The sequence below is a fragment of the Protopterus annectens genome, chromosome 4.part1 (assembly GCF_019279795.1).
Source record: "Protopterus annectens isolate FY-2018-M chromosome 4.part1, PAN1.0, whole genome shotgun sequence".
Taxonomy (NCBI): Eukaryota; Metazoa; Chordata; order Ceratodontiformes; family Protopteridae; genus Protopterus; species Protopterus annectens.
In genome coordinates, this window is record NC_056734.1 from 688,092,254 (window position 1) to 688,115,738 (window position 23,485).

The 23,485-nt window shown below is 38.7% G+C and overlaps 1 protein-coding gene across 2 annotated transcripts in view; it reads left to right on the forward strand.

Annotated features, from left to right (window-relative positions):
• LOC122801015 (NACHT, LRR and PYD domains-containing protein 1a-like) overlaps positions 1–23,485 on the forward strand; it is a 1,015,111-nt gene that overhangs the window by 42,771 nt on the left and 948,855 nt on the right. For both annotated transcript variants that reach the window (XM_044070467.1, XM_044070468.1), the window contains one exon: positions 8,646–8,677. In XM_044070467.1, coding sequence (XP_043926402.1) covers positions 8,646–8,677 — 32 coding nt within the window. The remainder of the gene's footprint in view (positions 1–8,645; positions 8,678–23,485) is intronic.

Here is a 23,485-nt window from a genome sequence, read left to right on the forward strand (position 1 = left end):
AAGTGTCTAACTCTTAATTATTGTCATTAGTCATTAAGTGTAATTCACCACCTTTCTGTCCAAAGTCATTAGTTTTAGGAGAGATTCAGAGGGACAGAGCTAACATTTGTGTCAAAATCAGGGACATCCCTGAAAATTAGGGACAGTTGGGAGGTATGGCCTCTGCCCTAAACAGATATGCCAGTGTTTGTCCTGCTGTGATACTGTGTGGGGTTGTAAAGTGATGGTGTAACATTATTTCCTGCTAGAATGGCTGCTTCTCTTATCACAGTCATGTAATGTAATCCCACAACAACTGTTGGTAAAGATCCACAGAACAAGTTGTGTGGTAGGCATTCCTATTTTTCCTTTACATTCACTCATTCTGATGCATGATATATTTATTTCAGCACCAACTTGTATAGCTACTGTGACTTAGTGGTACATCATATTGTGTAGTGTGTACAAGGTCCAGGGTTTGAGACTGACAGAGGTGTTTTATTTTGCTCCTGAGCAGAACAAGGGCCTTCACATACAGAGTGACTAAGGCACTTTTAAGCAGTTGTAAGCAGGTTTGCGCTATGCTTAGCAATGTTTAGCTAAGCGCAAACAAGCGCACACTCGCGCTTACTCCCGCTAACCCCCACCCCCACGCTCATTTCTTTGAAAGAAAAGAAAAACGGGGAGATAGGAAAGTGGTGAAAAAGGGGCACAAGGAGTGAAAGACAGTATGGAAAGTAGCTCGGGATGTGCAGGACGGGTGTAGGGAACGTCCATAGCTGTCCATTTCTTTAACAGCAACAGCTGTGCATATGGAATAAATTTGGAGGTAGATAAGAAACCTTCAACCCCTGAGAGAGGGGTGAGGACAAGAAAGTATGTTGTAATGCCAATTAAATTACATTTTATGTGTCCAGTGGACATGTGTGCAGAATGGGCAGCTGTGTATGGGGTGTAATTTTTTTTTTTGGGAGCAGATTGCCCTTTTTTTTTCAGGTGAGAGTGGAATGTGAGGTAGGGGAAGTAGGTATATTTGGGGAGGTAGGTTGGGGAGGTAAACAGACAAGACAAACAAGACGCATACAGGGGCGGTATATGACACATGTGGTGGGTGAACACCTTTGACTGGGAGGGATGTTTGGAAATCGCAAGCACATGAGCCCACAGATGGAAACAATGGGACTGAGGTCCCCACCCATGGGCAGTCACCACTGCACCTTCACAGCCCAGAGGGTGGCTGTGCTGGCGGCTGTGTAGGAGGGGCAGGCTGACCCAGGATTTGCGCCACTCGTGCCTCAAGCTGGTGTAGGGGTTCTGCAACAGAACATTTAATCTCTCTATGCACCACAGCCCAGACTGTGATAGGTGGCACTCCTCCGCCCACGCTTGCACGGGGGGGGGGCGAGCTCCATCCCCTGCAGCGCCTCCACCTGAAGGTGGCACAGGGCCAACTGAGGAGGAGGTCCCAGGTTGGGCACCAGACCTGCTGGTGCCAGGCGCCATGGCCAGCTGAGGTGGGACAGGTGGGTCTGCTGGGACCGGCCTTCACATACGAACTATGTTTTGGAGGGTTTAATAAAGATATGGGTTAGTAACAGTCAACAGCATTCCCAATTAGTTATAACAGCATGCAGAAGTATTCCCATTAACCCAACACACCAGATTTTCAACAGTTGAAAAGCAAGCATAACACATGCATATATAGAACAATTGTGGGCATTACAACAGCATGCAGGTTGACTTGATGGCAACAGGCCACCAATATTATGGTATTTTAACAGGGCACATGCATAGAAATAAATGCAAATATTTATAAACCAATAGGACATATGTCCCAGCAAATGTTTTGAGATTAGACATACTGACTGAGGTGTGGAATTGCATTTTTTATGCACATACATTAGGGTGGAAAAGGATAGCTCAATTAACAACTTATATATCCTTCTAATTTTCACTACATTCCTATTAACTGCAGTTATATGTCCCTTACATGTATTATTACACTACCCAATGTCCTTGTATTGTGCAATTGGATTTTGCTAGATCATTATATACATGAGCTGTATCTTACATAGAAACTGTCCAAGATGCAGATGTTACTTCTACATATTTTGAGAGTTGCTCACACACACTACTGCTAAGATGGTACACTGACAGCTCTACTTTCATATAATTATCTAGATATGTTCAGGTGAAAGTATCAGTTATATGTTAACAGCTCCCTACATTTCTGGCAGCACACTGACATTTCCGGGAAACACAATACCAAGCTACTCATGTGCCAGATTAACCTGTACATGCTGGGCATGAACCAACAATTGAGGGCTGTAAATATACATAAAAGCTACTGGCACTCCCTTCATACATGTTATATGGGCCTACCCAAGTGTGGGTTAACACTGCTTAATACAACAGTACTATTTGTAAAATGCAACAGTACAGCAACATATCAAAGAAAATGACACAGACGCACTCCAGAATTTATACATTTATTAAAGGATTATTACACCTATATTTATTAGGTTAAAACACTTTTTGAAGGGTGTCTCATTTATTTTATATAACAGTACATACAGAATAATTACTAACCTCCCTGATGATGCAGCCTTTGCAACCTATCTTCATGGGTTTGCTGATTCATAGCTCGGACACCTGCAGCTGTGAAGTAAATGCAGTGATATTGAGACATACCTATCCATAGTATAGACAAGCATAGCAATTCTTAACTACTTAATACAATGGCTACTTAGTACTGAGCATTAGGCATCGCACGGGACTCCTGGATCCACTGGTCCAGTTGATCCTTCTTACGTCGCTTCAGGTCAGAATAATGGTACCTGACCTGTTCACCAGTCTGAGGAACGCCAGTGGCACTGGTGAGATCATGAGCAAGACTGTTCCAGGCCTCCGTTTTATATTGGGTGCCCTGGTGCTGGCCCCGCAGGAGTCTTTCCTCATGATTGTGGACAAGGAGCCAAACCATTACTTTGGTCTCCCCAGTGCCCCAGCGTTGAGCTCGAAATCGTGTACCTTCTCCAACACCGGCCATGCTGACGGCAGAAGGGAGCTACAACCAGTTATGGCAAGTATTCCTCCCTGTGGAGCTTAAATATGCCTCATTTCCTGCACTTATTTGTGATTGGCCAGTTTTGAAAAACTCAGCTGTAGGCACACCTGCTTAGCTGATGTTGGCAATGTTTAATATTCCTTTGATAGATATGTGTTTGTTGAAAGTGCATGGTTAGGAAATGCTGTCATGGCTTAGTGGTTATGTACTGTGATTATAGTGCACAGTATTCTGAGTTCCATCCCGTCACTGCTTTTTATTTTCCTACTGGCCAGACCTGAATGGTTAAGGTACAGTAAAGGAGGTGTGGCCGTGTTTAGCCGACTTTGCTCAACTTTGCCCAACGTTGCTCGATGTTGCGCTGGTTAGCACAGTGCACAGCTACACACAAATACGTTATATTTACGCTGGTCCACGCAAATACATTGTGCTTGTTAACGCGGTGCTCAGCTACAAGCAATTGGCTTTAAATATGCTAAATACTGCTAAAATGTGCTTAGCATTGCTTTATATTGCTTAAAATAAGTTACTCATGCCTCAGAATGCATAACCATTTCATCTTCATATATATATATATATATATATATTTCATTCACTACTACATATAACATTTGAATGCTTTTTACAAAACTTATACATAATAAATCCACAAGAAATCCGCTAGACCACTGAGTTCCTCTGTACAAAAAGACTTTATTCAGATAGCATTTAGAATTCCTGCATTCATCATAACCGATATTCCTCTTAATTGCATTTGTCTATTACCCTGCTCATTAAAGGGCTCAGCTACATGATAAATGTCAGGAAATATCTTTGTATACAGATTTCCAACAGAAAATGGAACGTGCAGTAGTGGGATTTGAACTGGGAATGCTTCCTCTTTGTGCGAAGGCTCTAACCACTACGCTATCGCTATTTTGTTTAATTTGCATATTTTTTTCTTATTATCCTCTTCGGTGTCTAAGCTGTTAACTGTTGCTAAGCAATGGGCAATCCCGTGCAAATACGCGCAAATACAGGCAGCTATATCGGAAATAAAACAAAAAAAATTTAATTTCTTTTAATTTTTAAATTTGCACGAGGTTTAACATATGGGGGAGTGTAGTGCTACAATGTACACATGTGAGCGGACTCGCTCATGTAACTCGACATTTCTTGAGTTTTGTCAGTGCAGGGGCGTGGATTTTTGGACTGCTTGGCAGTCCGACATGTCCCCTACACTCGTCCACGCTCCGTGTAAGCTTTAGAGTTTAGGCAGTGCGCCCTCATTAATATGCATGGCGCACTGCCGTCTTACTCTTAGACTGGCATTTCTGTGTAAGACTAATCTAGTCTTACACGGAAGATTAGTAAATCCTAGGGTGACTCCTTCTTAGGGTGTCCTTGAGATACTATTTTTAAGATGAATATTGTGAGCCTTGTAGGGGTATTCATTCCAGCTTTAGAACTTTACATTTTTATTTAAATTGTTTGCCATGGTAATTTAATGATTTTATACTAACAGCTTTTAACATGTATTGTTTTTTTTATTGTTTTAAGTGTACAGTGCTTATGTTTGAGCATTTTAATACATTTTAATAAGTAATTAACTCTACAGTTTTGCAAAAGTTGTTTTTACTCATACTGGTTCTGTCATTGGTTGCTTGCTGTCATGCAATAAAAAGGAACCATTTCCATTCCTTTTAGCAAAAATGCTCTGATTACTAATTCATTTGCCTTTGTTGTGGTATATTCATTTAGATTGGTAAGTTTTTTTGTTGACTTATGGTCACAGATATACTGTTATGTTAGTGGTGTGATGGTCAGTCATATGTTAGAACTTAGGTGGTAGTGCCCATAACCCTGGATGCATGTACTTGCAGTAGAAGGTAGAGGAAGAACAGCCCTCCTGGGGGGGGGGGGGGGTCAGACACCTCTTACAAGAAAATGTGTGTTTACATCACTGAGGGGGTTGTATTTGGCTTTTTTATTTGAAGATATTAGTGATGTTAGTGATATATTTTGCTGGATTAAATGAATGCAGTTGTCTGTGTTTGCTAGGCAGTATCCTTGCACCATGGCATGTGCTGCACTTTTGTCCTTTTAGGGTGTGTTTTCAGCCTCTACCTTCATTTAGAGAAACATGTAAAATTAGTGATTTTCCTACATTAATAAGCAGTAAACTTTAACTTTACTGACATCAATACAAGGAACATATGAGGTGTATTCATAGACATTAATGGATGTACACCTGGGTATGCAGAGATACACTTCCATTAAAGTCTATTGCCAAGTCTGAAAATATCTTGAAGGTGATATCTCCTAGGGCTACACTAAATTTATGTGGACCACGGTTTGATACAAAGTATATGAAACTTTTGTTATTAAAACTGGCCCGACTGTATTGTGGCACTTAATTCACTAAATGTCTTAGTGAAGCTTTAAATGTGAACAAAATAATTTTTCTCAACACTACTTTGTTGTCTCACAGTAGTCCAGACATTTTTTTAAATACATTTGTTAACTTGGTAAGCCCACTGGATGCAAGCATCCCTTTCTAGGGAATAACTAGATTACAATGTATGACAAATTCTTCTGGATTTGTTAAAATAGTTCATTTACTTTAATCAGTGTGAATCATCTTATGATCTTATGTTGGATTAACTGCAGTGTTAGAAAGGGCTGATATGTTTTTTTTTTAGGTGTAACCTATGAGCAGTCTGGTCAAGTGACTTGCTTAGAGTCACACAGTAGGCGAATGGAGGTGGAAGATGTCATAACCTGTACCCTTGACTGCAAAAGTAGAGACTTAATCCTCTGGGCTAATTGCCAGATGTTTAAACAAATATAATCAATATTATTTTAATAAATAAATAGAGATGTTAGGTACAAGGCTGTCCTCTCTGAGCATACTTTCTAAATTGGTGTTTCATCTGTATTTTTACAGGACAAACAACATTAATGTTGTGAACTTTGTTTGATGAACCTGACAGCTTAGATGATCTCTGAACTTGTATTTAAATGTAAGGCTGACTTAGTATTTTTTTATGCAAGCAGAATTATTAAACTATGAAAAAATACTTAACAGATTTGGTTAAACTTTACCTACAAGAAAATTTGCTCTCAAAAGTGTTCTGTGTGAACATTATGGTACTTCAGTTATTTGCTGGTATTTCCTGTATATTTTATATCTGCTAAGGGGAATTAAGTATTGGTCTAAATATGTGCACTACACTGTTTTTCTACATGTGTTTTAAGTTGAACCCTTCATGTTTTTCATTTTTGTCCATGCTAAACATCATACTGTTATTCATTAAGTCTTATTTGTGGATGCTGTCCTTAAGTGCAGACAAAACCAGTTTGGTTAAAATTTGAGCTGGCATGGACTGTTGAATTGTGTGCAAATAAAACAAAGTGCTTGTAGTCACTGTGACTTCTTAGGTGTTGAAACCTTTGTTGTGTAACTTTACAACAAGAGCTGTAAAAGGTTCAAGGAAGAAACGGATGATACTCTAGTTTCACATTTGAACATGTAACTGCATCGACTTCAAGAAGCAGCATCCGTCTGGCTTTGCAGCAGTCTGTATGAAGTGTTGTCTAGGAAGTAATACAGACAGCAGAATAAGAGGAAGAAGTGATTATATGTACTAGCTGCTGCAGGCCTCATGTAGAATAAGGAAGTATGCAAGTAATTCAGCGATGAAATTGAACAAATCCTAAAGAAAATTCTAGCTCAATAGCAATGTTAACTTGTACCCAGAAAAGGTTTTCAAACACAAAACCTTTTAACAGCTGACTATGTAAAATATTTGAAGTGTCTCTCTACTTTTTTATTATTCATTTGTTAGCCACGTATTTTGGAGGTAGCCTGAGAGCATTAACTCATCAGCACTGCTAAACAATTCTTGCCTTTATCTCATTGCCTTAATATCCACTACGTTTTAAGCAGGGTAGGGTTCTGAAAGTTTTTATTTGTGTGAAAGGCTTAGTCATGTGATGGGAAATGGACACATTAATAATAGAAATGCCACCTAATTGTTGACGTTCTTACTTAAATCTTACCTCTTTTGACTACAGGATTGATTTGGATGGAGTATACTACATTGTGAAGAGGGCAAAAATGTCTTTTTTGAAATAACTGTACCGACAAAACAAAATGTGAGGAAAATCTAAAGAAGGAGAGTTTCAGCCTTAAGTGCCTAAAGTGGTGTCTGAGTTTACTTTAAGCCAATGTATCCATCTCCCTTGTGTTCTTTCCTGAATCTAAAAAATGAAGGAGAAAGGATATTTTTTTACCTTGTATGCCCACAGACAATTCAGATACTTCTTGACCGAATAAAATCTTTCAGAACTGATCATTTGTTCATTTCTTAAGAAGGCAAGAAGAAGGGACAACCTGTGTCAAAGCAGACTGTTTGTAAGTGGTGGACTCAGGCTATTATGTTTTGTTACTCCCACCACAATAAACTATTCTAGGCAGGATCAAGGCGCATTCTACTGGGGCCTTGACTTCATTTATGGCTTTTTGGAAAGGGTGTACTATAGAAATATTCAGTAGGCAGGCACTTGGTCCTCTGTGCATACTTTTAAAAAGCACTACTTTAGGTTAGATTCTTTCTTCATGTCTAGAGCAGGCTACTTCACGTTCCACATCCCAGTCGTTCTATTCTACGATAATCTACCCTTATAGCTTAGGCTACTGCAGCAGTGGTCAATATGAAGAATATAGTATAGTTGTGCAAGTTAAATTTTCAAGTGATCAATGTTACAGTAGCCTCTCCTGCTTTTAGTGTCATTTTTATACCAGGGTGTGGATATATAGTTTTTTGTTTTCGTAGCAATGTCATCTCAGAGTTAACCTTCTTCTTGCAGTTGGCATAAAAGCTCTGAAGGGCATGGTGATCATACAAGAGTTTTAGCCATCTCAGCTCAAACTGGATAATGGTCTGGGTGTGTGGTAGGTGCCCTCAAGCATTGGAAGTGGCCGGCTGTTATATCCTTAGCAGAATATAACAATTATGGCTTAGGCTACTACAGTAGTGATCATTCATACATGTATTGTTATGGTAAGCTTGCTTACACAGCTGTGCTTTTTTAACCTGCTATTTGTGGAACAATCTGTGCTGTCAAGGAATAGAAGTTTAATAGGATTAGATCTTTCATGGCCTAGTCCTTAGAGAGGAATATATAAGAAACTGAATGTAGCGCAAGGCTTGCAGTCATTCCTGATAATTAAAATTTTTGAGGCCACTGATCTTTGTAATTTGGAACTTCTGAGGTCTTTGAGTTATACATTTAGACCAATTCATACCGAAACTGTACCTTTTACTTATGAAGTGCCACTTTAGCATCTATTTAGAAAACTTTTCCCAAACAAATATAGAGTGGAAGAGCTAAACAGCAAACCAAGTAACTGAATGACAGCAAAAAAGAGAAAACATATTGTTAATACGGTTAAAATGCAAAATAATGTGTGCATAAAATGTACAGTTATTTTCCTTCACTAAGTGTGATTATTTTCCTTTAGTAAATATATATCAATCAATTGTATATGATTGTGTGATTTTTAGTTGCTGCATATGAAATTCTTGTAACTCATATGATCTAATTTTGTTTTCAGAGAAGAAGAAGACAGCTCATTTGAAGAGAAAGGTATTTATGCTAAAAGTTTATTAATCTATGATAACTTTAATAGTATCATTACCTAGAAGTACTGGAACACTCTGAGTATTTTACTTTAGTAATAGTATACAGTTTGCACTCAGTGTAGTTGCTGTCCAGAATTTGTGACATACTGTAGAATTTAACTGTTGTTTCTGTTTGCTTTGTGTGGATTAAAATCTGGAATTTGGTGTCCCAGAATTTATTTTGATGTGTTTTGTTCATATCCCTGAATCACAGGTGTTTTTCTGTGTGTTCATTTATGTGTATGTATATACGTATATGTGCTTGTGTGTATATGTATATCTACGTGTGTGTGTGTATGTGTGTGCGCGCGCGCACAGAAGCTTAAACTACTGTTTTTGGTAAGTATGCAAAACATTGAGCACCACTCATGTTTGACTTTCATATTGCTGATTTATTATTACATTTCAAAGAATCTGTACTGTAAATACCTTTGTATTCATTTCAAAGCAAACTTGTACATAGGTTAGTAGCGAGGAGTTTTGACATTCTCTGCCATATTCCAGAATGTAGTCTGCTTCCATAAAGAGTATAGCTTCACAAGCCTCGTCAAAAATTGCAAACTTAAGAAAAATAGTAGTAGACAGTTATTCAGGCATTCAGAAAAAAGGCATTTAGTAAATTGTATTTGTAATCATAAATTGTAATAAATATTCCATTTTGTAAACTTTATTTGAATTTTAGCACAACTCAATACTTTCAGATTTATGTCTATGTATCTACACACACGTATACATTTATATATATGTACATATGTGTGTGTCTGTGTGTGTGTGTGTGTGTGTGTGTGTGTGTGTGTGTGTGTGTGTATATATATATATATATATATATATGTATTTGTATATATAAACACACACACACACACACGTATAGGTTTACTATCAAAATTTATTCTAATGGTATGTATGCCTGACCAGACCCTTGGTAGCACATCTTCCTTTGTCTACCAGAGTCAAATGCGTAATATCTATACTTGTAAATATATCCATATTGTGTTGTTATTACATAAGAAATAAAACTGTTATTCTTTCTCACTGAAGGTGATGCTTTTCAATAAATGAAATATTCTTAGAGAAATAAAAATTAATATATTACAGTAGTAGTGGTGCCGCGGCAGCGTTGTCACCTCACAGTAAGACGTTGTCCTATTCAATTCCCAGTTAGAGCGTCTTCTGTGTGGAGACATGTGTGAATGGGCGTGCCTTCGTTGAAGGTTGTGCGTCAGGACTGGCAACTCGGCACGTAAAAATCCACTGCCCATCAGTAGCGGACCGGAGTTCCGCTGTGGCGACCCCCTAGCCGGGAAAAGCCGAAAGACACAACAACAACTGGCAATTGTGAAGTGTCACTGAGAAATTCAGCATGGTCTTGTTTTTATATCTGCACCTAAATGCACAACCTAAATATAGTTTATTACTGACTGTCAACACTTGTTGCCCCTAAAACTTTATTTGAAAATTGTTAAATGTTTTAAATATATAACCTTTATTTATAGTTGATGTCAGTGTTAAAAATGTGCCTATTTACAAAGTTGCATTATATTTGGTTTCCGTTGGTGGGAGTTTATGACATCCTGTAGGTGGGGAAAAAGTTCATAATATGTGCTAAATTAAAAGTGAATAATTATATGTATCTCTTTACTAAAGGGAACTTTTCGTTACCAGAAATGTACCATTGTAGGATGGCTGCCTTGGGTGCATTTTATACTTATTATCATTCTCCAAAAGTTTTATTAGCGACTTTCAATGGCGGACTGATGTATGGACTTTTATGTATATAGGAACCAAGTGCAGGATTTTGCAGACATATGAAAATGAGAGCATGGAATGATACACTGCACTTGAGATTCATTTAGCAATTGGTATATAATTTCACTTTAGGATAAAGAATAAATTATGTGCAGAATATGTCTATATATGCATTATTATTATAGTAGAAACAAAACTTATGTATTGTATCTCCAGAAAAGAAATTTTTTTGTCACTAAAAATATGACATGAGCAGTCCATCTACCAAGTGGCCCATAGTTAAGAGGTCAGATTCCTCACTAAGCTCTTTTTAAATCCATAAGGACAGAAGGGTAGTACTGGAAAATGTAGGTGCATTTTACGTGAATGTTGTAATATAATTGAATGAAAGTATTAAGAACTAACATATTTGGTACTGACATACAGCCTTTAATCTGCATGTGCTGAATGCAGTGTTTTAGAAGCATTTTACAGTGATAGTACGGCTGTTGTCTTGCACTTGGTTTCCATTGGGTTGGTTGTATATATACATGTATATGTATATATATATATATATATATATATATACATATACATACATACACACACACACACACACACACACACACACACACACACACACACACACACACACACACACACACACACACACATCTACAGATATTTCAGCTTCAGGCAGTAATGACCTTATAGCCTGTCAACATACCAAACTGTCACCCCCATAATAATTGTCCAAACTGTTCTTAAAAATGTCTAAACTAATACTTGTTGTAATATAATTGTGTAGTCTATTCCAGGGGTCAGGAGCTCTGTCAGAAAACATATTAGTTTATCTCTCAGTCATGTATAACGTCAAACATTCCCAGAGGTAGCTGTCTGTAAATACCTTATATGTCTGAATAAGGTTTCCTCTTAAATATGTTTATGAGACACTGTGCAAGTTCATATATTTTAATCTTTTATAATAACTTAAATGTACGCATTCATGGATACCCTTGGTACATTTCATCTGTACTCTTTGCAGTATACTCATGCTATTTTTCTTATAAGGTTTCCATATTATTATTCCATAGCCAATTCTGTGTGCAATGTAACTTACAGTTATTTCTTTGTTTTTGATTTCCTAGACTTTATTAAACTTTTTTTTGTACAGCCCATAGTTTTATAACTAGTTTTCTAATTATTATTAATCAGGTGGTTGATATGAGCAGATAAGCTCAAATTTGTATCTGTCTATATACCAAGATCCTTAATAATTCCACAGTTTCAATCACTGTTAGCTGTGTTAAATATTCACCCTTCAGTCTTAGTCTCCCAAATCTCATATGCGTAGTTTTTGACGTATTTATTAGGTTATTATTCTTCTGTGCCGAACTGGTCAATTTAGTAACAGATATAATCAGTTTACCCATTTTCAAGTCCTGCTAACTCCAAAACCCAAACTTCATTGTCCTGACCATGCAGTCTTCACTCTAGTACCTCTAACACCTAAACTTTGGTACTCCATTCCACTCTTAATCAGATAAGTCCAAATGTACTCAGATTTCAGACAACAGCTCAAGGAACATCTCTTCACCCAGAGTAAAGTTGCGCTCACACAGGTCATGTTACAAAAACCTTGCAGCTCTCTCATACCCCTTTAGCCCTATGTCATCCTTTCTTATCTTATCTTGTCATCCCCTCGCTTACTGCTTCTCATTCATTGTACCTCCCACTTTTTTTTGAATCTCTCACACTTCTACCTTTCTACTATTCTTCCCTCTGCATGCATTTTTCTCCATTTCCCTGTCTTATGTCCCATGGTATCCTTTCTGGCAACTATTACTTGCTTTTTCTAATGTTTTCATAACTCTCTCATTAATGAGATGCTGCTGTCCCTGTAGCATAAGCCATCTCAGTCATTATGGCAACATCTTATCCAGAAAATAAGTCCATAATTCCATTTGTCCAGCCATGCTTGATGTTGTAAACTGCTTCTTGAACTAAATGTTGCAGCATATTTTTGCATCTGCAAATATGTATATGTTAACTAGCATATCCTTGTATCTGTAAATACATTCATAGATTGTTACTAGACTAATGACACGGGGGGGGCTTTCTAAGCCTAACCAAGTTTTCCCGAGGGAATAGTGCCATCCTGTATCCAAATAGGACATTGAAGGGTAGTCATTTATGACCTACATGCCCAGTGTAAATTTCCTTTTCCCCATCCACTGGTCTAAGTTGCGCTTAAATTGAGTAATAGACAAACTGTTTCACATGGATGGGAAGCCAGTTCCATAGGAGGGTCTGTCTCTGGCACACATATCCATCCCTCCAGTATGTTCTGTTTAAGTCATAGACAAAATTGAGGTCCTTAGACCTTGTATTTCTGGCACAGTTTGACTTATGAATATGCAGGAGAGTGTGGGGTTTGTGGATGCCTTGTAAGCCAGCCATATATAACCTCTCGCAATCTATAGGAGACTGAGTAGAGGGAAAGGGCTTTAAAGCACTGGCAGTTTTTTACACTTTGTTTTCTTTTTGTAAGGAACCTCTGAGGCCGCTGTAGTTGCTGCATATACCTGACCAGATACCTAATGAAGGGAACATTGTACTCAGTGATTGGTATGATAAGGGCAGAGTATAAGCAGGGGCCTGGGAGATGAACCATTTACAGGCTGCTTATGTCTGTTAGAGACATAGGTGCCAAACCAGGGAAGAATTTCTCATTTCCCTTCCAGTTGTCCAAGTTACACTTGAATTGAGTTAGGGAGGAACTGTGCTTCACATGGATGGGAAGCCTGTTACACAGAAGGGGTAGTTTTTGGGACACATTCCTGTCTCTCCATCAGTCCTGTTTATATCACAGGCAAGGTTTAAGTCTTTAGAACAGGTAATTCTGGTGCTGTTTGGTTTGCAGATATGGAGGATGTTCATCAGAGTGGGATCTGACAGTGCCTTGTATGCCAGGCATAGCTCTCCCTTCAACAGCCTGTAGAAGACAGAGTACAGGGATAGGGCCTTGAAGCAGTCTGCATAGGACATGTTACTTATGCTCTGTATTCTTTAAGTATCAAAAGCCTTGGCCAGGTCAGTGTAAGCTGTGTGGAAAGTCTTACCTACATCCGTTGCTTTCCTGACCCTGTTAAAGAAATCCAGCAGATTTAATAGGCATGACCTTCATTTAACAAAGCCGAACTGAGATGGTACAGTGTTTGCAGGTTACCTATGTCCTCATTTATCATGTCCATGGTGATTCCTTCCTTAGCCTTATATATGGGCCTGTAGTTACTCAGTTGGACCTCCTTTGTGCAGGTGAATAATGTAGCCATCTTTCATTCCTTAGGCTCAAAACCGGACTGTAGGCCCCTGTTAAAAAGTGATTCAAGTGGAACAGAGAGGGTCATGTTTCATGCTATTAAGTAAGCATCCTGTGATGTTATTTGGGCCCATCAATGCAGTGTTTTTTGGCCTTATAAAGTTAATTGAAGACTATTCCCTAATAATGGTTGAAGGGATTGTGGTATGTGGTATTTTCTTTGGACTGTGGGGGGGGGGTTTGAGCTGAACCTCTGGTTCAGTGTGGATGATGCCATTTACAGTAAGTTCTGTGCATTGATGCTTATTTCCCTTCAGGTTATGGACATAGCTATAGAAAGCTTTGTGGTTACTCTTTGCCTGAGAAGCTATTTTTTGTTCAAATTTAGCCTTTGAAGTGTTAATTAACCCACTTAGCTGCCTGTTTAGATTGTTCGGGGGGGAGGGTTAGAATGCTAGGCTTTGTTCCTTCTACACTTTTCCAAGATTTAATTTTCTTTTGTTGTAAAACTGATTGATATTGTGATTTCACCAGCGTGGCTTTGTCTTTTGAGCTTCTTATTCTTAGTACGAATGTGTACAGCTGACTTTATACAGCTATCAATATGGTTGTACAGGGATTTTGTAAATCACTCAACATACACTGTGGTCTTTGCTGGGTTTGGGGGTGCTTGGAATTTAGCCAATGTCTCAATTACTAGAGAGAGGTTAGCTTTGGAATAGTTCCTAAAGATTTTTGGTTATGCTGGGTCACCAGCTTTAATTTTTATTTCAAGCAGTACTGCCTTATGGTCAGATCTGATGAGTGAGGACATTGCACTTGGTGAGGAACATCTCTCCCCAAGGTCAAGAATGTTTGTACCTCTGGTAGGAGAATGGAACAACTGTTCCAGGATGTTGGTATTAATGAAGTTTAGGAATCACTGGGCTTGTGTATTAGAAGTGGTGTAGGCTTCCCAGTCTATAGAAGGATAGTTGAGATCCCCCATGAAGATCATATTGGGTTGAATGGTGAGGGACTCTAGTATATTGAGATAGGTAGTATGGGTTTCCTGCAACATGGAGGGGGACTTGTAGGTTACAAGGATATGGCAGGAGACCCTCTTTATGGTGAGTTGGACATATGCTTTGCAAATATGTTTTGTTCCTTTCTTATATGATCCTATTCACCAGAGCTGTGCTTGCGAATGGCCTATTGAGATCAGTTCACTACCTCGGTAAAGAAATATAAATAAATATGCATACAGACTGTAGAACACCTCAGATGACTTGATTTCAAGGTAAGGAATGCAGGATGTGCTACATTATACTTCTGTTTAATTGCCATAACATTAGAAGTAAAAATGATGTATAGTTCTGCTGGATAGTTCTGTTTTTTATAACTGCATTTATGCTTGCCCCTTAGATTAATGCAGTGGTACACATTTAATAGTTATGTACATGTCTTTAAATCTGAAATCACCAACTAAGCGTATTCTCTAGCCGAGAGTCATGACATATTATTCTGAGAAACTTGGAAAATGATAAACAGTTTCTGAGATCTGGGGCTGTATTGCTAAGCACCACCCACAAGCTGACATGGAAATGTGGCTGCTTTTTTTGTTCTTTGGTTTACAGTAAATATATACACTTGAGATTTTTTGAAGCTATCAAACTAAGTGCATATCTAAATCACATCACAGCTATGGTCTCATGACATCTGAACTAAAATTAAGACTTATTTCTTAATAAAAATGAAATCTTAATGCATTTTAAATAATACAGCAAGATGTGTACATTTACAAAAACAAGCGTATTTGTATTTGAAAGTGTTCTGTCTTCTTGGCATAAGATCTGTTAGCTCAGACAGTATGCTGTAGAAGGATAATTACAGAAGGAAAACAGATTTTTATTAAAAAAAGTACATATTGATTAGTTAGAGCAATCAGAGCGCACATTATAAACCCAGAACTGCCAATTGCAGTAAGTGCCTTTGTCTGTGGCATCTGAAGGTAATAACGGGCTTTTTGTTTGCTCCACAAAGTGGAAAAAGCACGTTTAATTATTAGAATGGTGAAAGACAAGCTTCCATCGTCTCCAGATGTAAACATTTAAAAAAATAATAAACTGGGCCTGAAACCTTAAAAACAAACAAATAAATAAATAAGTATTACTCACAGCTGGGACATTGGGAGTCTGTTGAATAAGTTGGAGGAATGATCACTAAAGGAAGGAGGTGAGTATAGACTGATAAAATTATGCATGGTAGACAAATTATAAAAAAAAAGGAGGCTTGGGTTCAGTGTAGTGGTATTGGGGTTGTTAATCATTTGACTTAGAATGAGGTTGGCCGAAGTTCTCAAAATGTAATTTCTTTATGCTTATGGCGGGGGGGTCTACTTATATTAACTTGAATCCAGGCTGCTTGATTTACACAGTTCACCACTGGTCGCTGGAGTCACAGTATGCTCATTGTCAGCAGTTTGTTTAAAAAAATGTTTTTTGCAGGGACACGTCCTCCTGCCCTCCCCAATGTAAGGGCTCTGTCCGGACACTGTCACACATATCAGACAATTAGAAATATTCCAAAGGTTCCTAATACACTGCCTCTGAGGTTACATAAGCTCAGAAAAAAGTATATTTTCAGAGACAATTTGTGGATTAGAGTGTCTTACCCTATGTACACAAACTAGCATTTAACTCCAAGCAAAAAAAGCCACAAGCAGCTGAGCAGCAAATAAGTAAAGGTAACCTTTTTTGTGTATAGGGTAGATAGATATCAGCTATAAACTAATTAGGGGCATAACTTTCTGTTGTAACAGTAATATTACTTTTAGATTTAGGTGAGATTTATAAATTGAACCTATCTGGACTTACTTGAATCCATCAAGATTCAACCCTGTACCCTGATCCTTGGTGACTTTAACTACCCAACCATAGAGTGGAAGACCTATTCTAGCCCAAACACGAATGCCCAGAGATTCCTCGACTTTGTCAATATCTGTGCATTGGATCAGCTGGTTGACACCCCTAAGAGAGGTGAAAATATCCTGGACCTGGTACTAACTGATATGAGTACTGTAGTACCCCATACAGTGTCATCCTCCTTGGTAAGATCCAACCATAAAGCGATCACTTTCAAAGTCACCCCCCCCGACCCCCCCCCCCACACTTGCTAGGGTCAAACAAAAAAACTTTTCCAAAGCTGACTGCAACCTCCTGAGAGCAGGTATAAGCAGCTTCACAGCCACCATCCCTTCAGTTGGAACTAGCACTAATGTCCAAGCTTACACCAGAAAACTATATGAGCACCTACATAGCTGCATGGACTCAGCAATACCTCACAGGACCAAATCATCTTCCTCAAGGAAGAGTAAACCTGTATGGTGGATAGCAGCAATAAGCAAACTCTATAATAAAAAGAAAAAAATTGCTGTCCAGGACCAAGAAGGAGCAGGTGCCAAGTTGGAAGCAATCTCTCCTTTGTCTGAACAAGAAATACGGTCACTGGTGAAAGCCTCTAAGGCTAACTTTGAGTCCAAATTGGCCACATCTACTAAGGATAATCACAAGGCCTTCTTCACATACATCCGCAATCTCAAAGGTAACACCCAAGTCTGCTCTGAACTGGTGGTCAAGAACACCATATACACAAATGCTGTAGATATAGCCAACCTGCTGGCAGACAGATTCATTGTAAACTTCACCCCCCATCCGCCCATCAGTAAATCAGGACATCCCCATCTCCTGCCCCCTCCCCTCATCGGCAGGGAGCAGGTCTTTAATGACCACTTAAAGGCAAAAAATACAGCCTCCATGGGACCAAACAACATCCTTGGCTATGTCCTATATGAACTCAGGCATGAGCTCTCAGTACCATTAGGCACCCTATTCAACTAAAGCTTGAGCATTGGCTTTGTCCTAACCTAGTGGAGAATAGTCACTGTCATCCCTCTACACAAAGGTGGAGGGTCCACCGACCCAGGCAGTTATAGGCTCATCAGTCTAACTAGCCTGATCTGCAAGGCCGTGGAATTCATTATCATGGACCTTATAAACAAGGACATTGGCAACCTCCAAATGCTTGACCCAACACAGTTTGGGTTTGTCAAAGGGAGATCATGCCTGTTAAACTTGGTTGACTTCTTTGAAACAGTCACCAAAGCCATGGACGAGGGGAAGACTGTGCACACCGCCTACCTTGACCTAAACAAAGCCTTTGACGCTATTCCCTACTTGGGCATAATAGATAAACTCTCCTTGCTAGACATAAACCCGTATGTTACCAGATGGGTATCTAACTGGCTCACTATTAGAACCCACTCAGTCAAAATAGGGGAAGCCATCTCTAGTAGTAGACCTGTAACGAGCTGTGTATCCCAAGGATCGGTCTTGCGGCCTGTACTGTTTGGGATATATTTTTCAGAAGTGAAAGCCAAAACCAGTGGTCTGTGGCTGACCAGGTTTGCAGATGACTGCAAGCTGAGCTATGTCTTAAATTCCTCTAGTGAGGTGAACATCCTCCAGGAGGGCCTTACCCAAACTAATGATTGGTGCCAGAAGCATGGCCACAAACTGAATGCCAAGAAATGCATTATTATCCCCTTTTGGGGAAAATGGCATCTGCACTAATTATCACATTAATAACAACATACTAAGCATGCAATCAGTCGTGAGGGACTTGGGCACCCAGGGTAGTAGCAATCTGACTTTTGACCACCACGTTGCCTCCTTTGTACGGAAGGCTTTCTACATGGCCCACCTCATAAGTAAGGGTGTTTCATCCAGGAACAAAAAGGTCATAACATCCCTGTACTCTTCCCTTGTCAGACCCATTATCGAGTACAATGCCCCCTTCGGCATGTATCTTGCCAAGCACATACAACAGCTGAAGAGACCACAGAGGTTCATGACCAGGAAAATCCAGGGTCTGAAACACCTGTCCTATACAGATAGGCTAAAGGCCCTGTCCCTCTACTCAGTCTCGTACAGACTGCTCAAAGGTGACCTGTGTCTGGCATACAAGGCCATCTCAGACCCAGCCTTGATGGAGTTGCTGCATATCTGTAAGTCAAATTCCACTTTCGCAAACTGCATGGAAGGCCTCAACCTGGTCTGTGACATTAATAGAACTTGTTGGCAAGATAGATTTGTGTCCCAAAGACTCCCCTTATGTGGAACAGACTCCCTCTCCATGTCAAGCAGAGTACTTCACTAGCCCTCTTTAAGAGGAACCTGGACGACTGAATGGGAAACAGAAAATACACCCCTGGGGTCCCACCTGTGTCCCTGCTGGACAGGGGAAACATGTGCTGACTTTGTGGGAGCATGGACGAAATTCTTGGCTAGGCTTATAAGGGCCTCTTAGCTAATAGCCTAGTATCGTCCTATGAGCCTTTGAGAAGTATGCGTCTGCATACCCTTATGCTCAGTCTAACATTTGAATGTGCATTGATAAACAGGGAAGAAATTATATAGTTAAAGTGTGCTATCTTTGATGCAAGATTCTGTGATGACTCTATGTTAGATGAATGGGCAAATATCCATGAATCTAGTAAACTGAGTTTATATGAAATATTGTCTATATTACATAGGCAGGTTTTGATGGCATGTCAAGAGAGAAAAATGGGATTTGGAGGTAAAGGGTTTAGAGGCATGAATTTGGCTCTCTGTCACCACTGTGTACACATCTGTGACAAGCTAACTTTAATGTACTAAAATGTTGACAACATAGACAGGTATCGTCAGTGGATGATGTTTTGTGTTCTGATTGTAAGCCACAATGCAAGCCACAATCAGATGTACATTCTTCTTTTAACTAAAATAAGGGTGAAACAAGAAGCACACACAGTTCCTACTTTTCAAGAGTGCCAGAGGTCCCCACTTATTTAAGAAGTAAACATTGTTGCTTCTGAAGTCACTAATCTCCATTGCAAAAGAAACAAAAAATAGTGATCTGCACTTTTAATTAAACAAGCCCTTTGGGGCTCTACAAATGTGTCTTGCACATTTCTGTGATACTTTTTTCTTTTATTATTTTCTCGTAAAGTGTAGATGAATGTGATTGTATATGACATCATATAATATATTATAATATATAATATAATTATGTGATAAAAAATCAACCTGCATGTGGTAAGATGGTTACAAACCAGTTGAAATACAGAACTCACAGAGTACAAATTGCAGATACCTCGTCAGCAGGTGTAAAAGTAATCAGCAGCGTCTCTCAGGGCTTATTGCTGGGACCTCTCCTTTTAGTTATTTACTTCTCAGATGTCCAAGCATAGAGCCAAGATTTCTGGCTAATAGGTTTGCATCTGATTGCAAACTGGGCATATTTGAATCACTCTGTGAAACCCAGGCTCACTAGAATAAACTTTCCCTCAAACTAAATGCTGAAAAGTGTAGTATCATAATTTTTGCAGACAGCGCCTTCCCTCTTCGTATTTTTTAGACAACACTCCTTTACCTAAATCTCTGTAACTAGATTTTCATTTTGTATTTGGTTTGTAGCTCCCTCTCTTTTGTCCATCATGTAACAGCGGTTGTTAGGGAATCCTTTTAGGTAACCCATTTAATTGCCAAAGGAATGTCATTAAGCTCTAAATTGGTAATCACTCTATTATACTCAGTATTGATCATACAAGTTAGTGAGTAGAACTTCCTGTTTGGGACATATCTCACTAAACATATTAAACAGTTAGAAAGACTCTACAGGCTCCTTACCAAAAAAACAAAACAAAAAAAAGGTCACAGGCATGAAGTCCCTGAAGTACCAAGTGAGGCTGGATGCTCCTTCCCTGTATTCAGTGTGTTACAGACTTTTCAGGGAAGATCTCTGTCTTGCTTACAGCACCATTAAAGACTAGATTGTCCTGAACCTTTTGTTTCTCCTTATCTCCACCAGCACTAAAGCCAGGGACCTAAATCTTCACCAACAGATAAGTAAAATATGGAGCACCTACTAAGCTTCTGGAATAAACTTCATCTGCCTGTTAAACAGCGCATTTCACAATCTTCCTTTAAAAGTAGACAAGTTGACTGGGTGGATATCGACATATTTACTCTAGGATTGAATGGCATCACCCTCCTGGAGAAAGAAGGTGCTGCCTGAGGGAAGGTACTGGCAAGATGAGACTGGTAATGAGAACCAGTGGCCTTGGAATATCTGTGACTCTGATTGTATAACAGGCATTTAAATTAAAATCTATAACCATTATCAATGCATGCAAAATACTGACTTTTACCATACAATAATATTTTCTTTTACAAAACACCACAGCCAATTAATTTGTGGTAAAGGTACTTTTCCATGGTTGTAAGCATGGGGGAGAAAAGAAGCAGTTAAATTTGTTAGGAGAATGGATCTATTTACAAAAGTTTCATTGCCATATTGCAGTAGATTAGGCAAGAAAGCAATATTATTCTGAAAAACAAAAAAAAAACACTTCAAGCTGACTTTTACTGAATCAGGAAAGTAAAATTCACAGTGCCTACAGCGCAGCTTACTCAAATAGAGAAATGCTGTTTTGTTTATTTTAGTCATGGATGCCAAAATGTTCACAGGTGGGTAGATTAGATTTTTATTAAATGGGATACATCTGATAGGAGAGAAGTGAGATTAAAAAGGTGCTTTAGGCAGAAGGAAGGTAACAGTAGGCAAGCAGTGGTGTCAATGTGTATAAATTCAAGCTGTTAAGCACTAGCTGCCATTAGTGCTTCAGCAGTCAGTGAGACATTATTTAGTCAGCATAATTTAAAAGACCAAACATTGTTTAGTTTAAGCAACAGCAGTGCTTTATCAGCTAATATAATGGGAATAGAAGAAACACTCACAATTCTTACTTTTCAAGAGTGCCAACAGTGCCTAATAAGAAAATTGTCTCTTATGGAGTTGTGGAGAGCAAAAAAAAAAAAAAAAAACAGCGAGTGCCTTCACTATTGGCGCTGTGATTCAGGAATCCACAAACATAATGTGCATGTTTTGATATATCATACTTATTTTGTTTCCTCTTACTTTTCCTGCTTTCCTACCCTTAATTCAGGAAAAGGGCACAGAAATTAAGGCACTGTTCTGTGCATCTACATTAAAGAGCAATAGCCATTCCCAGTGTCAGAGAATTTCTTTTATCATCAAATGCATTTAATTTTTATAAGGCAAAAGTTGTTTCACTAGGGTCTTTTAATATGTGAATCAGACAAATAAATGTTGTTTTCTAATGTACATTCCCTTCAGTGCAACTTATTAGGATGGAGAAAAAGGCATTAAAGAAAACTGAGTCAAGGTTACTGTGATATGATGTCCATAAGAGTGGGGTAATTTTACCATGTGGCTGTATGCAAAAGGAAAGCAGAAAGTAATAGAAAAGGGCTTTAGGCAGAATACAACAGGCAAACAGTATCACCATGTTCTGTAAACCGAAACACAAAGTAGAACTTGCCAGCAATGCTTTATCACTTAAGAGGCTGTTCATTATTGTGCACTGTGTAACAGAGGATACATGACCTGGAATTCAGAAAGAATCCCATATGCCCACTTAAACTGCAGGTACTGCAAGACATAATTTACATGATTGCATAAAATCTGATTCAGAGACAAGTTTATCTGCAATGAGGAAGACCTCATTATCACTTGATTTGTGTAGATCAATATGTGTGTATATACTTTAAGAAGCTGTCCAAGAGCTTGCACTAGAGTATAAATACTGAGCACGTGCGAGCCTGACTACCATTCTGTAGTTAGCTGTTGAGATTTGAACATGTATGTGTGTAAGCTCTGTTTGTTAGTTTGTTTGTATTTAAAGATGCTGCTATCCATCCTGATGTGTTTATATATCTTAAAGCATCTGAATGAAACCCTAGGCCTTCTTATCATTTGTATTAGAGACGAATGAGCGACATGGTCTCAGAAGTGGCATGTCCAAAAGGTCATGCTATCAGAAACGGCATATCTAAAGGGCCTAAAGTCAGAACCGGCATACTAAAGGGGCATGCCGTTTAAAACGGCTTGGCGAAAATGATTTAAGGCACTTATTCAGATGTTGGTAGAATATACAGCAGTGGACCATCCCAAAACTGTGCATACTTCGTAAAACAGGTCAGAAACAAATTTGAGGTATTGAAATTTGCTCACCACTATTTCTTATTCTCATAATATGAAAAGGGGCATACAGAACGTTGTAAATAATTTTTGCATAAACAAATATGTTCGAGTTACTATGGAAAATGTTTGAAATAAAGTCCAATTGCATAAAACGAATAAAATAAGGGGGAAACGACCGCATTTCTGCAAAGCATATGTATTTTCGTGTTAAGCAAAGATATCCGAGTTTTCAGAAGTGTATAAAATGTTTGCATGTTTGTGCAGTGTTACAGTAAAGCTATTTCACAGAGTACAGTCATTACAAGGCATATTTCACAAAATACAGCCATTACAGAGCATATTTCCCAAAGTAAAGTATTTCAAAGAGTTTATTGTGCATTTCGATTTTGTTCCAACCTCACAGCACAGTTTGTTCATACATAATTACAAGGGCCATATTTTCAGTGTGTTTGTGCATACTTTGTGGGCATGGGAGACGGATTTTGAAAACCCAGCACACTTGTGTTTGATAGTAATATTGCTGAGGATTGGAGTGTTTGAGCAAGAGTACAACATTTTCATACAGGCTGCATTTTCTGATAAAGATGACCGTACAGAGGCATTTATTCTACTTAATTTAGCTGGATCAGAAGTAATAGAAAG